Here is a 17,705-nt window from a genome sequence, read left to right on the forward strand (position 1 = left end):
GTTGCATTTTAAGCTGCTCTTTTTGTGCTCGTGGCTCTCTGCTGGACACATCGCCACTCTAATGAGAAGAGGCGGGGGGGATGAGTGCAGACAGGCTCAGACATCCTCGCCATGGACCGCTGTGGACTTTTTTTCGTGCAGGTCTGGCAAGTGTTAATTTCGGACCCTGGGAGTGTTAGAAAAAAAAATGTGTCAAGGGAGGGATCGGCCCCGATCTTTTCTGCCGGCCTCGGCGTCCTGGAGGCATACAGGTCCTGGAGAGACAGCGGATTGTAGCCAATCACCTTCTCAGCAGAGCAGATGATACTCTGCAGTCTGCCCTTGTCCTTAGCAGAGGCAGCAGAGTACCAGATGGTCATGGAGCAGGTGAGGATGGACTCAAATGTATTATACATTCTCATCAAATCAGTCTTCAGCACAAATAACCAAACTACAAAGATTGCATGATATAGTTGAAAGCTCCTGACAAAGTTAGTTATTGGACCATAAGTTGAGATTTTTTTAATCAAATTTGTATGATGTTTCAACATATGTGAATGGTTAGGTTTTTTTTATAGATGGAAATCCCCTTCATAAAACACTGCAGTCACCCAGTGCTGTGTTGTAAATACCATTAATTTCAGCCCGAAAGCACAAGACCAATAGTTAATTTAAATGAGGGGTAGGACATCTTGAATTGTTCTCAACTTGGACCCATTTCTGAATCCTGAGATATTGCAGCTGCTGGATTCCTTTAACATGGGTTGTACACTGAGATGGTCTTCCCTTGCTGAACCAGACGCCAAAACAAAGAGATACGGATGAAATAGTCTCTGATTAGTAACTGTTTGTTTGCTCAGCAGGCAAAATTCTGTGGGGAGAGAAATTTCATTTTACTTGTCAGCTCAGTTGTTTGGATTGTCAACTAAAATGTAACACCTATTTTTTTTTTCCTTGTTAAGATTAGTTTATTTTTCCAACATAATGTCTGAAACAGATTTCCCACTAGCAGTTAATTTTGAAATCCAGTTGGGTTTTAAGGAGTTAGCACAGAGCTGTGATTCATGGACTCTGACATGTTTATGTGTCATTGCTGTGAAACTATGGGGAGTGTAGAAATGGGATCAGTAACGACCTCCCAGATGAGCTGAATTTAATCATATCAAATTGTTGCGTTCTTCTCCAGGGAGGTCTTGACCTTTCTGGCCTGTTACATGTAGAAATGTATAGATCCCAAAGAAAGGGCAATTTTTCACTGAAATACTGCTGACTGGGTATTGTTTACCTTGTTTCCAGAGTCAGTATGAAGAATAATAATAATAAATCAATGTGGTAACTTCTAAGGATGCACCGAAATGAAAATTCTTGGCCGAAAACCGAAAAAGAGGAAACCAAGAACGAAAACCGAAACACCGAAAGAAATTATGCCAATTATTAGTACCATTGCATTTATGGCTATGACTGTGTACTAACTTTACTAAAATCAAGGCATTGCAATTGTATAAATTAATATTAAAGTTAAATTAAAAAAAATATCTAGCAGAAATATGGCTACAATCTGATAGTCACATACAGTATATAGTAGCCTAAGAACAGAATAGCTTACCTATTGTTATTATTATTATTTGAGGCACTTTCTTGCAGGATTTCACTGAACATATCAGACAACGAGGGTGCATGCCCCTCATCTGGTGAGAGAGACGAGTCTTTTTTTCTGCGCTCTGATCTCCTCCTGCGCTGGGCGCTGCCTCGTGCGCGCTCCGTCTCCACGCGGGTTCTCCGCATCCATCGCGGCCTGGATCATTTCTCGTGCGCCCTGCTTTATTTCCGCATCCAAGTAATGGTCTTTATAACGCTGATCAAGTACAGTCGCGATGAAGTGCAGAGGATCTGAATAGATCTCACTGAAACGTGTGCTGACAGACTCTAAGAGCGTACTTTTCATTGTTTTCACTCCGTGGTCGTCTCAACCTCTTTGCTTTGGAGACGCTTTGCAGGTGGAACGGATCGGGTACTGACACACGTGCAGGTCGCGGTTTCCGTTTGCGTCATCACAACATTTCGGCCGTATTGTTTCGGTGATAAAAGTATTTCGGCCGAAAACCGAAAAATGCCCTTTTGGGCCATTTTTGGCCGAAAATTTTCGGTGGCCGAATACTCGGTGCATCCCTAGTAACTTCAGCAACCCTACTAAATACAAAAGCTTATGGTTTCAGTTATATTCTTCAACTGGGAGTAGTCAGGGGCCAGTGTGCAATAAGTAGCGTTAGCAGCTAATGCTAGCTTAAAGGGGTGATAGAATGCAAAACCGATTTTACCCTTTCATAGTTGAATAACGACAGTTCGGTGGGTAAATAGGACATACATAGAAGCTCAAAATCCCATTGACACCCCTTTACTATGAAAATCTCATATTTTGAAACTGCCGCTGAAAACGGGCGAATCTCAACAAAGCTGGAAGTTGACGTCAACCTCCCAAAAACCGGAACCTTTGTCACAGCCATGGGTGTATTAAGAGAACAGTCACGCCCCAACATTTACATAGGCTACACAACTGACCTGAGATCAGGTAGTTTTCTGAATCTAGCTAGGTCACGCAGATCTCTGCTATTCCATTACAAAATTCACTTCTGAAACTTTTTTATGCGAGAAATCAACCATATAAAGCTCAAATATGGGCCGCTTTACGAAAATGGATGGCTAATTGCAAATTTTCTCCGACTGTGTGTCGGAGTTTAGTGCCGGTGTTGGTGCTGCCTGGGTTGCTACATCATCGCCCTGACCGCAGTGTCAGCGAGCTTGTTACGCCTGCAATCTTTTACCGCAGCCCGCAGGTTCCAGTAAATCTTATAATGGGTATGTGTGTTGAGTTATTTAAACAAACAATCGGGGAAATAAACGCCTCTTGTCCGCGAGTCTCATTGATAGAGCCGCGGTGAGATGGAGTCCATCAATGAGAGCTAGCTAGCCTCCTCCTAACTCTGACATTCACAAAAATACATTCAATTGAAATCCGAAATCGGACAAGTGTTAGCTAAGCTTTGTAAGACCTTGAGGAACCTGTATTATACATGCCGTGACGAAATTCAAACTGTAAATATACTTTAGTTATGCGAAAGTGAGCAAGCTGCGATATTTCCCCATTGTAATGAATGGGACATATAGCAAGCAGCTGCTCGTCCTACAAAGACACCTTGCGTTCATAAAAATGCCTTAAAATCAAATCGGACACAACGGTTAGCTTTATAAGACATTGGGGAATGATGTTATATAATAGGGTGACCATATTTTGATTCCAAAAAAAGAGGACACTCGGCCCGACCTCGAGACACAAATTCAGACAGGCTTAATTAACGGTTAATGAACATGCATCAATGGTGCAAAAATAACTTCTGTAATAAAATAAAATCTGTAACAACCTGTAACAAAATAATATCTCTTTTAAAATAAATAAATAATATGAAATAATGTTGTAAATATGACCTCTTCTGTGTTAGAAAATCCAGCTTCAACAAAATATCTCTTAATACCTTTTCAGTGTAATAAGATAAATAATAAAGACACTGAAACGCATGTGCCAGCTTTGCACATGGTGCACTCCGCCTGGACCGGACAAGTTATTTTATGGTTGTACGCCGGCTCCACGCAGAGCTCGGCCGTAGCCTGATGTTAATACTTGTGCTGGTGTGTGTGTCGAGCCGGCAGTCTGTGTGTGTGGGGAGTGGGTGATAGAGTGAGGGAGAATTAAGTGAGAGAGTGGCGGCGAGCGAGTACGACTTTAGAGTCATAGTGAGAGAAACAAAGTGTCTCCCCTGTGTTTTCTGACCACGGTGGGAAATCTTTAGCAGACAACGCTTCGGCATCTTGTGTGCAATGCTGCTCCGCTGTCTGCTGTGGTCCCTGTCTGCTCTGGTCCCTGTCTGCTCTGGTCCCTGTCTGCTCTGGTCCCTGTCTGCTCTGGTCCCTGGGTATGTACGCGTCGCAGAGCCGCCCACAAAGCAGCCTCTCAGGAATTATGTCACAAAACAAAGTACCGTAGCATTGTGTGCAAAGCGCCAGTCAATTTAAGTACACGCTTAATGGTCCCATGAAAAACAGTGAAAACCGGACATTTTCATGAATTTATAAAAAAAAAAACCCGGACGCCCCGGACAGTATATAAAAAGTGGACATGTCCGGGCAAAAGAGGACGTTTGGTCACCCTATTATATAAGTGGTGTGACGAAATTCAAACTGTAAATATAATTTAGTTATGGCGACAGTGTAGCTAGCTAGCTGCGGTTATTCCCCATTGTAATGAATGGGACATATAGCAAGCAGCTGCTCGTCCTACAAAGACGCCTTGCGTTCATAAAAATGCCTTAAAATCAAATCGGACACAACGGTTAGCTTTATAAGACATTAGGGAATGATGTTGTATAAGTGGCATGACGAAATTCAAACTGTAAATATAATTTAGTTATGGCGACATTGTAGCTAGCTAGCTGCGGTATTTCCCCATTGTAATGAATGGGACATATAGCAAGCAGCTGCTCGTCCTACAAAGACGCCTCGCGTTCATAAAAATGCCTTAAAATCAAATCGGACACAACGGTTAGCTTTATAAGAATTTTGTTAATTTTTTTGGGTGGGGTGGGGTAAAGGGGTTGTGGGGCGGGGGGTTGGTTTTTCTCTAATGTGTGGAGGGGGGGTTTTTTTTTTATATAAGTGGGGGGAAAAAAAAAAAAAAAAAAAAAAAAAAAATATAGAGGGGGGGGGGGGGGGGGGTGTTTGGGTTTTATAAAAAAAAAGATTTTTTTTTTTTGGGGGGGGGGGGGAGGGGCGTTGGTTTTTTTGTTAGACTGTGTGGAGCTCCTAAAGTCCGACACGTCTTACCAAATTTGCAATTAGCCATCAATTTTTGTAAAACGGCCCATATTTCAGCTTTATTTAGTTGATTTCTCGCTTAAAAAAGTCTCAGAAGTGAATTTGGTAATGAAACATTGCAGTGTCTGGAATATGAGATTCTGTCGCTTCTCTAATGTCTGCGTATGGCAAGTCGCTCAACCAATCAGCGCGCAGCTCATCTAAATATTCATGACCATACCATATTTGGAAGAAAAGCTCTTGTTACAAATAGGGCCAAAACACAGGGATGCATTTCAATCAGGAGAGACTTCGTTTGCAGATATGCAAAAATATTTATTGTACAACTGTATGATATTGAATGTACAAAGTCTTTTGGAGATTGGACTCCATCGAATTAATCTTCTTAAAGGGGTAGGGAATAGGAACATAACCCCCGATGGAGTCCAGACACTGGTGGCGGCGGTGAAGAGACCAGAGACTGGACCGAAGAGGCAACGGAGCGGTCAGCCAGGAGAAACACAACTACCGGAGGAGGCAGGGAGGAGGAGGGACGAGCGCTTTGCCTGAAACGACAGCTGACAGCACAAGGAGAGAACAGATTTAAAGCAGAGTTGTAAGGATGTGATTGGCCCTTGAATCTCGTGGTCGAGTCTGATTGGTTTAACTGACACGTCACTTCTTGAACAGCTGATTTGATTTAAGAATGGAGTAGTGACTGGGGTAATGACGTCTTCCTGAAAGAATTTGCGCTGAGCTTCATTTCAATCAGGAGAGACTTCGTTTGCAGATATGCAAAAATATTTATTGTACAACTGTATGATATTGAATGTACAAAGTCTTTTGGAGATTGGACGAATTAATCTTCTTAAAGGGGTAGGGAATAGGAACATAACCCCCAAAACGTGACGGGAATTATAGATTATAGATATAACACATTTAATATGTAGACTGTAACATGCATTCTTAACGGTAGAGGCTACATACAAACTAGCATATACACATTAAGGCTTACCTCTTGCAGCAACGGATCTGAAAATAAAAATATCGGTTAAGTGATACACCCCCAAAACGGAAGCAAATAATTCCCGCAGCACAGGCACGGAGTAACACAGAAAGGCAAACACGGAGGCATGACAAGCGGCAATTCGGGCCGGCATCGGCAACACCAGCCGGCATCGGCAAGACAGGCCGGCATCGGCAACACAGGCCGGCATAACACAGCACCTCCATGGATCTGGAAGTAGAAAACTAATGCAACGATCCATCCCTAATACAGCAGGCAAAATACATCGGGGAAGTCGGTCATCGGCAACACCAGCCGGCATCGGCCGCACCAGCCGGCATCGGCAAGTCATGCCGGCATCGGCAACACCAGCCGGCATCGGCAAGACAGTCCGGCATCGGCCGCATCAGCCGGCATCTGCCACACAGCCGGCATCGGCCGGCCCACGGCATTGGCCGCACCAGCAACTCATCCGCCAACATGCGGCAAATCGGGCCGGCATCGGCAAGACAGGACGGCATCGGCAAATCAGGCTGGCATAACACGGCACCTCCATGGATCTGGAAGTAGAAAACTAATGCAACGATCCATACCTAATACAGCAGGCAAAATACATCAGGGAAGTCGATCATCGGCAACACCAGCCGGCATCGGCCACATCAGCCGGCATCGGCCGCACCAGCCGGCATCGGCAAGTCATGCCGGCATCTGCAACACCGGCCCGCATCGGCAACACCAGCCCGCATCGGCAACACCGGCCGGCATCGGCCGCATCAGCCGGCATCGGCCGCACCAGCCGGCATCGGCAAGTCAGGCCAGCATCGGCAACACCAGCCGGCATCGGTAACTCAGGCCGGCATTGGCAAATATAACAAGAAAATATGCAATAAAGAAACGTGCAACAGAAGTAAGAAATGATCGACCGACTAAACATTGAAAACACATTTCTAGTAATTACTCAAACATAAGCGATACGAACCCCTGAGCCCTACCACGACATATAGGAATTAGCTCCACTTCCACACCCTGCACCAGCAGGACGAATCACGGCATACCTGCCGGGGTGGAAATTCATAACCGTAAATAGGTTAGCATGGATTTGAAGGGACAAAAACAAGTATCAGTGCGGGCGACGAGGACTGAGCAAGCGCCACCGCGTTTAGAATGTTTGAGAGATAAGCGATAATGACCAGGATAAAAAGCCAAATCAGAAAAAGTGACATCACTATCAGGGTTAAAAGATTTAGAAGGGGTAGTAAATTCGCCGCATCTGAGAAAGGCAGGCATAAAAAGCCAGCAAAAACATGGACTCCAGTAAGGAGTCAACGTAGGGAGAAACCACCCCCGCCCGAAGAACCGAGACCATAGCGTGCAAAATACCGAGAGTGATAGGCTGCCTCGGATCGGGGGGAGAAGGATGGGACTTGGAAATGCCGTTCAGCAGCAATTTAACGGCCTGATTAGAAAAAATGCTCGGAAACGACGGGTCGTAACAGCGGATGTGAAACTGAACGCCGGCGAGCAAACCTCGAGTATACTGCAACTTAAATTTGCGACTGTCAGTACAATAACAAATGAATGCACAAATGCTGCTTGTAAGAACGGGTTTAAGAGGAACAGAAATACAAACACAAAAGAAACAGAAGGTATGCCAAGCAAAATCATAGGTTCTCAAAGTAGACGCAGCCAAGCCTTTTCTCATATAATCCCTAGAGGAATCTAGATAAGGACGTAGGGGCAATAGGTTCAATACAGCGCCAGCTCCTGGAGAAGGCGAAAGTGACAGGGAAGGGCAGGCGGTAAGGGCACCGGCGCCGAAAGGCCTGAAAATGAAAACGAGACAGAGCATCAGCCACACCATTAGAATGACCGGGAACATGACGGGCAGTGATGAGAAAATTGTGCATGACGGCAGCACAGGTGATGCTTCTCACAAACGGCATAATTGCACTACATGAAGAGCGCCCCCTATTGATGATGTCGACGACCGCTCGATTGTCGCACAAAACGGAGATACGTTTGCGCTGCCATTGATGGCCCCAGACGCGGCAAGCTACGGCGATGGGGTAAATCTCATGCAAGGCCGACGAATCAAGCCGGGAGAAGGTGGGAGGCCAGTGACCTGCGAACCACTGCCCCTGAAAAAATCCACCGAACCCGGCAGAAGGGGCAGCGTCTGTGAAGAACAGCATGGAGTCAGAAGAATGCACCAAATCATCGTAAAAAAACGAAACACCATTCCAATGTTCGAGAAGGTGAGCCCAAAACCGCAAATCGGAACGGCAGCCGTCATCTAGGGATACGAGATCCTGCAGTTGGGAAACTGAAGATGCCGTATCCAGTAACCGGGATATGAACGAACGCCCCTGAGGAATAAGTTTAGGTGGCCCAAAAGGGAAAGCAACTGGCGTTTGGGTATGGAAATGGCGGTCGAAAAAGACGCAGCGATCTCCGTCATGTAATTGTCGAGCGGGAGAGACGCTTGCATTTCGACGGAGTCGAGGGTAATCCCGAGAAACTCCAGGCGCGTGGCAGGACCTAAAGTTTTTTCGTCAGACAAAGGAACGCCAAGGGAACGAAAGCAGCTCCGCAGCTTCCCCAGAGACGACCCTGAGCTATCATGAGGGGGGGTCGATAAGCAAAAAATCGTCCAGCAAATGAAGCACCGAAGGCACCCTCACCCTGTTAAGCAGGATCCAGCAAAATACCTCCGACACGTGATTAAAAATGCAAGGGCTGCTCTTGCTCCCAAAGGTCAGGCGCACACCGAAATAGAAGTTTGAGTCCCACTTAACACCGAAAAGAGGCCATTGGGAAGGATGGACGGGCACGATTTTAAAAGCGTCGGTGATGTCGGCCTTGGAAAGCCAAGCGCCCACCCCAGCCAGTTTAATCAGGTTGATGGCATTATCGACGGTGGCATAGTGCAGAGAAAAGGGGGCTAGTGGGATGAGACTGTTAATGCTGGGAACAGGCCCGTTATGCGGCGCGGACAAATCGAAGATCAACCGCTTTTTGCCAGAATACTTCCTTGTAGCGACGCCGATCGGATTGACGCGAAACAGGGAAAACAGAGGAGAACTGAACGGCCCAATGACATAGCCCTTAGCCACCTCCGACGCCAACAACCGAGAGACTGTGTCGGGATCGGAAGTGGCGGAAAAGGAGATTACAACCACGAAAAAACAGTTGGCGCTGTAAGCACGCCCACCCGAAAACCTTGGGAAAGCCCAGTGAGAAGGTGATCAACAAACACCAAATCAGGATGCGAAGACAGTTCATATGCCAATGCACACAGTTTTAATGGAGTGGATGGGTGAACAGTCAAAATGTCTTTGAGCTGCGGCGAGGCGGCCGCCGGGCAGACAGACGGCAGACAGACCGGGGGTGGGCATCGCGGCAGTAGCTGCAGACGTGAAGAAAGATGCAATTGGGGAAGGTACAAACATTGTCATTAAAGTTATTGCAAATGGGAGGTTGGTTAGGCATAATGACCTGGCGGCCCTGCGCAGCAGTGTCGGGAGGGGAACGGGGACGAGGAGACCGAGAGGAGGGGCCGGGGACCTGGCGAAACGGCAGCATAGGGCACAGAGAAGCCACGTGGCCCGCGACTCCACAGGTGGCACAGGAATTAACCTGCGCACCCCCCACCAGCATGACCAGAAGCTCGAGATCCACGACGGACCAGTCCAGCCGGACATTGGACCGAGCGAGGTGCAGCGCCGCCTTACTAGAGAAAGCCTTGTGATAGCGGTAGAAAAAGTTCTTCCCATACTTCAAGTTGAGATCGCCAATCAGAGCAAGGTAGGAATCAAGTTCCTGCCGCCGTTCCGGGTACACTGAGCAAATCACATCTCGAAAAATGCCGAAAGCAACCAAAAACTGCCCAATGGAAAGCTCCTTGCACAGCCGAGGGTCCGCAGATTTAAGCACGGCGGAGAACCCCACCCTGGAAACGACAGATTGGTCACATTCGGGGGAAGGCAAAATTAAGCTCACCAAATTGACGTCCTTGCCCTGCAAAATGTTAGCACGCAGACGGGCAGAAATATTGGCAGAAGCTGGAATGTAAGGCCTACCGGGGACGGAGCCAGCAGCGGTCAGAGAAAAGGCAGCGTCGGCCTGGGCCGGCGGGCCGTCTGAAGTGAGAGAGCCCGAGCGCGATACCAGCGCAGCGGAAGAGAAAACAGCAACGGCTAGTGCGTGCATTCCATCGTAATCGCAACGAGCCGGCCAGAGACTGGAGAGAAGCGAGAATGAGGCTTGTGTCCGATGACCCACTTGAACGTCCAGGGCAGCAGCGCGGCCCAGGGCAGCAGCGCGGCCCAGGGAACCCGCGCCGCGGGTCTTCGCGGGTGCGCCGAAGGAGGGATCCGCCTTCCTGGTCCGTTTCCGACCGCGGGCAGCCACAGGAGCGGCGGGCGCGGGCGGGCGAGGGATCCGGCGAGACGCACCCGACTTGGACGGCCAGCTCGCGGAGCTCAGGAGACGGCAAACCCGAAGCCGGCACGACGCCGCGATCACGGAGCCGCCGAAGGAGCAACTCCGACCCATCCGAGCGGGAGCCGGGCAGCGAAGCCAGCCGCGAGCTCCTGCGAACGCCGTCCGGAGAACCAGGAATCGCCTCCGGCGAAGAGCAGAGTACAGGAAACGGGTCCGAAGCGAGAGCAGGCTCGGAATCCGACATAGCGATCACCAAAATAACCACACCAAACAGAGAGGGAAAGTGATCCATGAAGCCGGCCGACAGACAAAAGACGAGCGCTTTGCCTGAAACGACAGCTGACAGCACAAGGAGAGAACAGATTTAAAGCAGAGTTGTAAGGCTGTGATTGGCCCTTGAATCTCGTGGTTGAGTCTGATTGGTTTAACTGACACGTCACTTCTTGAACAGCTGATTTGATTTAAGAATGGAGTAGTGACTGGGGTAATGACGTCTTCCTGAAAGAATTTGCGCTGAGCTTCATAAGGGCCAGTAAAATATCAACCAGGCCATTTTCAGCCCAACCAATGTTACATACCCCATTAGGAGACCATAAGGAACAGTGTGAAATACCCTATATAATCATTCTATCACCCCTTTAAAACTTTCCCACCAGTGTCCACCTTGCCTTCCTAAATTAATAGCTGGATTTGTGGTACAGCTACACGTTTTGCAGACTGTAAATCCAATCTTTCAAGCAGCATTGTGTGTGGTAGAAGAGATTGGGTTTTTTATTCAGACATTGCTTTTTTACCAATTTGACAGAATTTGGTTTGGATCTGTGGTTGTATATTGACAAAACTGTATCTCTGACTCTTCGCGTGTGTTTTCTGATGCATACTGGTTAATCGTTACATCTATATTAGACCACGTAAGAACTGTCACATGATGTCAATCTGAATAAGAACACTTATTATTATTATCAGCTATGTGAGTTTATTTTTGGATCACTTAAAGTTGTAAGCTAGACATCTCTGCTACCTTTTATTGTCATCCAGTAAACATAACGAAGTGAAATAAACATTATGGCAAATGGACTGAAGTTATAAAGGGCTTTTTTTAGTCTTAGCAACCACTCAGTGCATTGTATGGTAATACAAGGTGCTACGGTACCTACATCAACTGGGGAGGGACAAACATTCATAGAACACTGCCAGTTTTGGGGTTCACTTTGACATGTAGACTGCAGGGGCCAAGGATTGAACCACCCACCCACCTTCACATTCCTTAGTGGACAACCGTTGTACCTCCTGAGCCGCAGCCATCTGGTCTTACTTCAGTCATTCTCTCATCGAGTCTGAAACCCTCTTGTCCGCTTAATCAGCCACATTCCATGGCTGCAAACAAAAAAGCTAATTTACTAGGAACAAATTTACCCAATCACAGTTTTCCTCCTCGTCATCTCCTGAAAGGAAACAGAATAATTCCTCCTTTTTTAAATGTTTGAAAGATCTGTGTGTCTGTCTGCTTTCACTTCAGGCCTGCATTGTGTGTTTGTATACTTTCTCTATTCTGAGAAAAAAAAAACCTGTGACTGAAATAGAGTGCAGACAGCTTCCTATTAATTAAGGCAGTTGCCTACTGGACATGAGGAAAACATTTTAAAACAGAAATTTACGCATTTTTGTATTTAATTATTTTTGAATATAAAAATACATACACTTCTGTTTTTTTTTTTACATTTTTAAAATCATTACCTTATAAGTTTGGACTGCTATTCGTTACTAGTTATTTCTGTGTGCATGTGTCTAGAATCACTCACTCCAGACACTCAGTGTTAGCCGTCTTGGCATTTTGACATCAGTTATCTGTTATGTTTGCAATCACATCTTTTTGACCAACACTTTCTTTCTTCTCTCTTCTTCTGTCTTTCATTTTCTCACTTTGGTTCTCTCTCATACACTCACATTTCATACGTCTCGTCACAGTCTCTATACAAGTAAGCCAAGTAGAAGAAGCTATTTCCACAGACACACACACACACACATACACACACAGACATATCCTCTTAAAACCTCCTTCCAGCAGAATGTGCACAGTCATTCACCTCTCTTTCTTTCTCTTGTTTCTCTTTTCGGAAAGAAACTAGTCTCCGGACCAGTGGGGATGCTGGATTCCAAACTGAACCTAATTCACCAACAAAGAGCTTTAGAACCCACAATGGTCTGATTAAACCGAATGCAACTTATCTCATGGTTTGTTTTAGAATGTACAGTTGCTCTTTCTATTCATACAGTATTACAAAAGCATCCAAACATAATTGAATCAACATAAATGAACACGTAACATCTCTCTTAGTAGTTTTCCATGTTTAGATAATGACGGTGGAGCACATTAAGTCTGCAGGGGTCCTTCAAGAAAGACTTTACTACACAGTGTTTTACTAATTTCCCTTTCATAACTTAAATAAGTTATGAATTCAATTCAGAATCTCAGTCTCTCTCTTTCTCTCTTAGGAAAAGGAAAGAAGAGCTCAAAGTCGGAGCAGAAGACTGGGACGGTGGGGAAGGGAGCAGGGAAGAAGATCACTAAAATCATCGGTCTGGGTAAGAAGAAGCCGTCCACAGATGAGCAGACCTCGTCAGCAGAAGAAGACGTACCCACATGTGGTAAGACAAAGACATTAAAGTTGTTATCCTTAAGGTCTCTGTATGCTTCAAACAAATGTGTCATCAAACCACTCCTTTCTTAAGGAAAACGTGTTTCTACATGTTCCCAATGACTACAGTCAAAGGCAGGGCTGATCCCCACTGAAGACCTCGGCCTTAATGCAATTTATTGTATACGTGCGGGTGCGGGTTTGATCATGCACAACAAAACATGCAAGAATTAAATCCCCCTTCCAATACCATGTATATAGAGCCACTCGACCAGCCATGCCAAAACACTTATTTATGAACTTCAATATTCAATGTAAAATAATCTCCAAATGAAATAGCACAACATTTTCTGGCTAAACTCCACTACCACGGCTCCTGAAAGGACCATCATATGGCGGTGCCTGTAGCCGGCTCACAGTCACCTATTGGCGGCTAAACAGCTGCTGCTGGTAGCCAGCGTCCTGGAGCTCTGTAGCGGCTAAATACAACCAGCAACTGCTGCTCGGATTTTATCGTTATATGGCACTGTTCACGTTACAGCGCTTTACTTAGTTTAAAATACTTCTATTTTAGGTACATAATACAGTAATGGTCTATTTATGAAGTAGCACTGATCACTTAAATAAGATAAAAGTAATTCAACAGAGGCAGAAAGGGGGTAATCCTACGCATCCCCCTCGGAAAATCGCACCATGTATGGGGATAATGGTATTACAGCCACAGTCAAGTGCTATGCTAATGTGACGGGATGACGTCCGCAATATGACATTACCTGCTACCTTATTAAGATAGTGCTAGCTGCTTTCAATTATAAATAGCTGGCAACACTGAAGAGAAGGTGTTTGAAGCAGAGGTTCCCACCCCCTGGGATGTGCACCAGTAACATGCTTCTGATTATTTCCAACCAGCCAAGAAGAGCTCAATAGCAATCATATAACTTTAGAGACTATTTTCATAGTAATTAACATAAACTTGGCGCAGTCTGGGCTGCATTTTTCCTCTTGACTCCCTGCCACGTCCCCAACAATAAAACCCTGATTTGAAATTAAAGTCGTCAACCCCATTTATTCAACAGTACATGGAATCTGTGTTGCTGAGTGATCTATCTGTATAACCACAATCAAATACAAATATAAATGGTTTCTGTTTTTTTGGCTTATTGTGTGTTAGTATGATAAATAGAAACACCCCAGCTAAGACTTCCATGATTTGTGCACAGGCATGTGGACTTCCTGTCTAACTTTATCTACTGATGGGGTGGGAAGAACAATTAAACTTGCCAATGACACGCATCCAGTTGGCCACTCCACAGTGAATTCAAAATGGTCTGTGGTGAAAAGAAGTTTGGGGCCCTCTGGTCTAAAGCATACTAATGCCTTTACTGTGGTTACTGGGAAAAACAGCAAGTGAATTTTAATAATTTGGTCCCAGAGTTCAAAATGGCCCAAGCTGTGACTGTTCAGGGCAGTAATCACGCCTTGAGAGGCTACTTTGTAAAAATGCAAAAGTTGAAGATCAACTGGTGTATCTCTTTGCAGCACAGCCAAACAAATGTGGTTTAATAGATTCATAGTGCCACAGAAGACAACAATGTCCAATACAGGCTGTTGCAATGCACACGTGCCACATCACTTTCAGTATTTGTACAAGCATTTTGTGAGGAAATAAATGGTGAATAATTAAGCTTAATCTCCCACATATTGCTACAGAAAATCTGACAAATGTTTATTAAGCAAAAAAGTGTAGCGAGGGTATGGTTAAGAAACACCTTTATTTATGCAAATTAGCACATTTAATTAGATAATTTGTCTGATTTGCATAATTATGCATAAAAGTTGAGAAAACTAATTGTCTTAATGTAAATAATCAGCTGGGGAAGTTTCATGGTGATATCTGTTAGTGGGAAAGTTGAACACTGATTACAGTATTTTTTAATACTTTCCACCACTTAGATCTCTTAGAACTTTTTATATCTGATAGAGGAGACTTGTATGAGACTGTCAGTTGAAAGAGTTGCTGTTGCAATTTATGTGGGGTCATGTTGCAAAATGTATATGTGGGTATATGTGCAAGCATAACTTCCCTGAAAGGGACTGCGTGGGTAGGCAGTTGGGAAAGGTGGACCAGTAAACCATACAATACAATACATTGGGCAGCTACTGCTGAAAATGGCACCCATAAATCATGTTATAAACAGAGATTAATATTGTTAAATGAATGAGTTCTTTCTGACTTTGTTTTTCTGACTGTATTTGCTCTGCTCGACAGGTTACCTGAACGTGTTGTCCAATAACCGTTGGAGGGAGCGCTGGTGCCGCCTGAAAGACAACCAGTTGCTCCTTCATAAGGACCGAGACGACCTGAAGAGCCACATCGCCTCACTGCCCCTCGGAGGCTGCGAGGTCAGCCCCGGCCTGGATCACAAACATCCCTTTGCCTTCCGCCTGCTGCGTAACGGCCAGGAGGTCGCTGTCCTGGAGGTGAGCTGTATTCAGAGAATCCTGTTGGGATGGTCTATTTGATTCTGTATAGGAGGAGATGTGTACTCCTGTGTTAAAGTCAGCAACTAACACTCGACTGTCAACCATTAACTGAGGCCGAAATGCCAGGGAATATATTATTATTATTATTATTATTATTATTATTATTATTATTATTATTCATGTGGTAAAAGGTCTCCACCCACCGGTGACATGTTTGGACACACTTTACCATTCACTTGAATGAGAAAATGTTTCCAACTTTTGACTGGTACTGTTAACTTCCATTTGCCATTTTGTTTGTTTTGATTCTATTTCCTCACGTAGTCCGCATGCTATCCTCTGCTATCTGATCCCTGTAAAACCATACCATTACTGAACCTTTGATGGATACTAGTATGTAATAAGTGGCCAGTTCCTACAAACCAAAATAGGTCTAAATTTGAAGAAACTATTAGTGTATAATTTAAAGTTAATGATGAAATAGAAAACTGGGGAACGCTTTGTATTAAGGTCCTTGTAATAATCGTTAGTTAATAGGTAATAAGGGCCTTATAAGATGCTTATTATTAATATTATCAACTTTGGTTTGGCCAATCTGTGTTTTCCTCCAGGCCTCGTCCTCTGAGGAGATGGGGCGCTGGTTGGGGATTTTACTGGCTGAGACCGGCTCCACCACCGACCCTGCCACCCTGCACTACGACTACATTGACGTCGAGACCACCGCCAATGTCATCCAGCTGGCCAAGCAGTCCTTCTGGTGAGGGACGCACACATTTCGTCTAGTGATGAAAACGTAAATCTGACAAGCTTTTGTTTTCTCTTTAGCATTAAAATGGTTCATATAGTGAACCTTGCTTTTTTCCATGGCGTCATTGTCCTTGTGACTGTCACAGTTGTGTAAAATGCGATGTAGACTGCTGTTATTGCTCCATGTACAGTGTAGTTTATAGACTACTGTGTTTGTTTGAGCACTGTGGTAGACAAGAGGTTTTTAGAAGTTCTTTATTAAAGAAATTTGCATTCTTTTGAATGAACCTTTATGTTTTCTCCTCCCAGTTTCACCAGTAAGCGTGCTGTCTCTCCTAACCCGTACCTGGACAACCCAGTCAACGGCTACGCCTGCCCCACTGGTATGGCTCTGCACTATGATGATGTACCCATTAACGGAATGGTAAGGACTCACCTGCTCAGCGCTGATACACATACATAGTCTGGATCAACAGAAGTACATTTCCATGATAATTGCCTGACACGCCAGATGTCCCTCACCTTCCACTCTCTGTGTATTTCCGTTCTCAAACTCTGTTTGCTTGGGGAAACAACCCATATCACCCACCCCTAGTATGATTTATTTATTACATCATACTAGACTTATTGCATTACATGTAGCACCTTTAGTCTTATATTGTAATGACATTTGCTATAGCAGAGTAGTGTTACTAACTTTACACTGCTATCATCTCTCCCTTTCTCACCTCCTTTGAGCTTTTTATTTCTGTTATGTATTATGTCTCTCCCTCTCCGCTCTCCTCTCCTCTCCCGCCCACTCTCTGCTTGCTTGCATGCCTGTCCGGTCTAACCCAGGACCCGGAGGCGCAGTACTCCCGTCCCAGCACAGGGGGGCGCCAGCTGAAAGAGGAGCTGCACTATGAGAACACTGAGCTCTATGAGAACATGCCCTCGCCAAAGCAGGACACTCGCCTTCCTCCCAAGTCTTCCTCTTCTACTTCTTCCTCCTCCACCTCTGCCAGTCACTACAAAAGCCCTGTTTCTAAAATCTCTTCTAAGTTCCTCACTGCTGATACTAAAACTAAAGCCACTGCTCAGGTGACTAACACTCTGCTCCCTAACCCTCACTGTTTGCCTTTTCTATGCTTGGTCTATAATTCACCGTGTTGTGTGTGTAATTTAAGTGATTTTCCTTTGTCAACATCTATATGTATAATTTACAGTTAATGACCAGATAATGTTCAGTTATGGATTTTTTTTATGTTCCTTAATGGATTGATAACTGAAGAAAAAGTCCTTTCTTCTCCAAAAATATTTCTCTGTATGACTTTGTAAAAGTCATGCGCTGTGACTTTGATGGAAGCACTAAAATATTATGACTTGACATGACATGAACAAGAACAACAGCATATAGCTAATAGGCCTATAAATGTTTAAAGGAACACTTCTGCAATGGTCGAATTAGTGTTTGGGAGGTGATACAGAATCACGGACAGCTTCAGGAGGGGAGGGAGAGAAAGAGGGATCTTCCTCACTAAGTGCACCGTGGATTATGAATGAAGATTTGTTCACAAAGCCAG

At 45.0% G+C, this 17,705-nt stretch overlaps 1 protein-coding gene across 3 annotated transcripts in view; it reads left to right on the plus strand.

Moving 5' to 3' along the window:
• afap1 (actin filament associated protein 1) overlaps positions 1-17,705 on the plus strand; it is a 152,587-nt gene that overhangs the window by 125,030 nt on the left and 9,852 nt on the right. For 2 of the 3 annotated variants that reach the window (XM_039822795.1, XM_039822794.1), the window contains exons 9-13: positions 12,770-12,922; positions 15,182-15,393; positions 16,008-16,153; positions 16,453-16,567; positions 16,981-17,223. In XM_039822795.1, the coding sequence (XP_039678729.1) occupies positions 12,770-12,922; positions 15,182-15,393; positions 16,008-16,153; positions 16,453-16,567; positions 16,981-17,223 (869 nt within the window). The remainder of the gene's footprint in view (positions 1-12,769; positions 12,923-15,181; positions 15,394-16,007; positions 16,154-16,452; positions 16,568-16,980; positions 17,224-17,705) is intronic. The other variant, XM_039822796.1, reaches the window with a different exon arrangement.

This window comes from Perca fluviatilis, chromosome 14 (assembly GCF_010015445.1).
Source record: "Perca fluviatilis chromosome 14, GENO_Pfluv_1.0, whole genome shotgun sequence".
Taxonomy (NCBI): domain Eukaryota; kingdom Metazoa; phylum Chordata; class Actinopteri; order Perciformes; family Percidae; genus Perca; species Perca fluviatilis.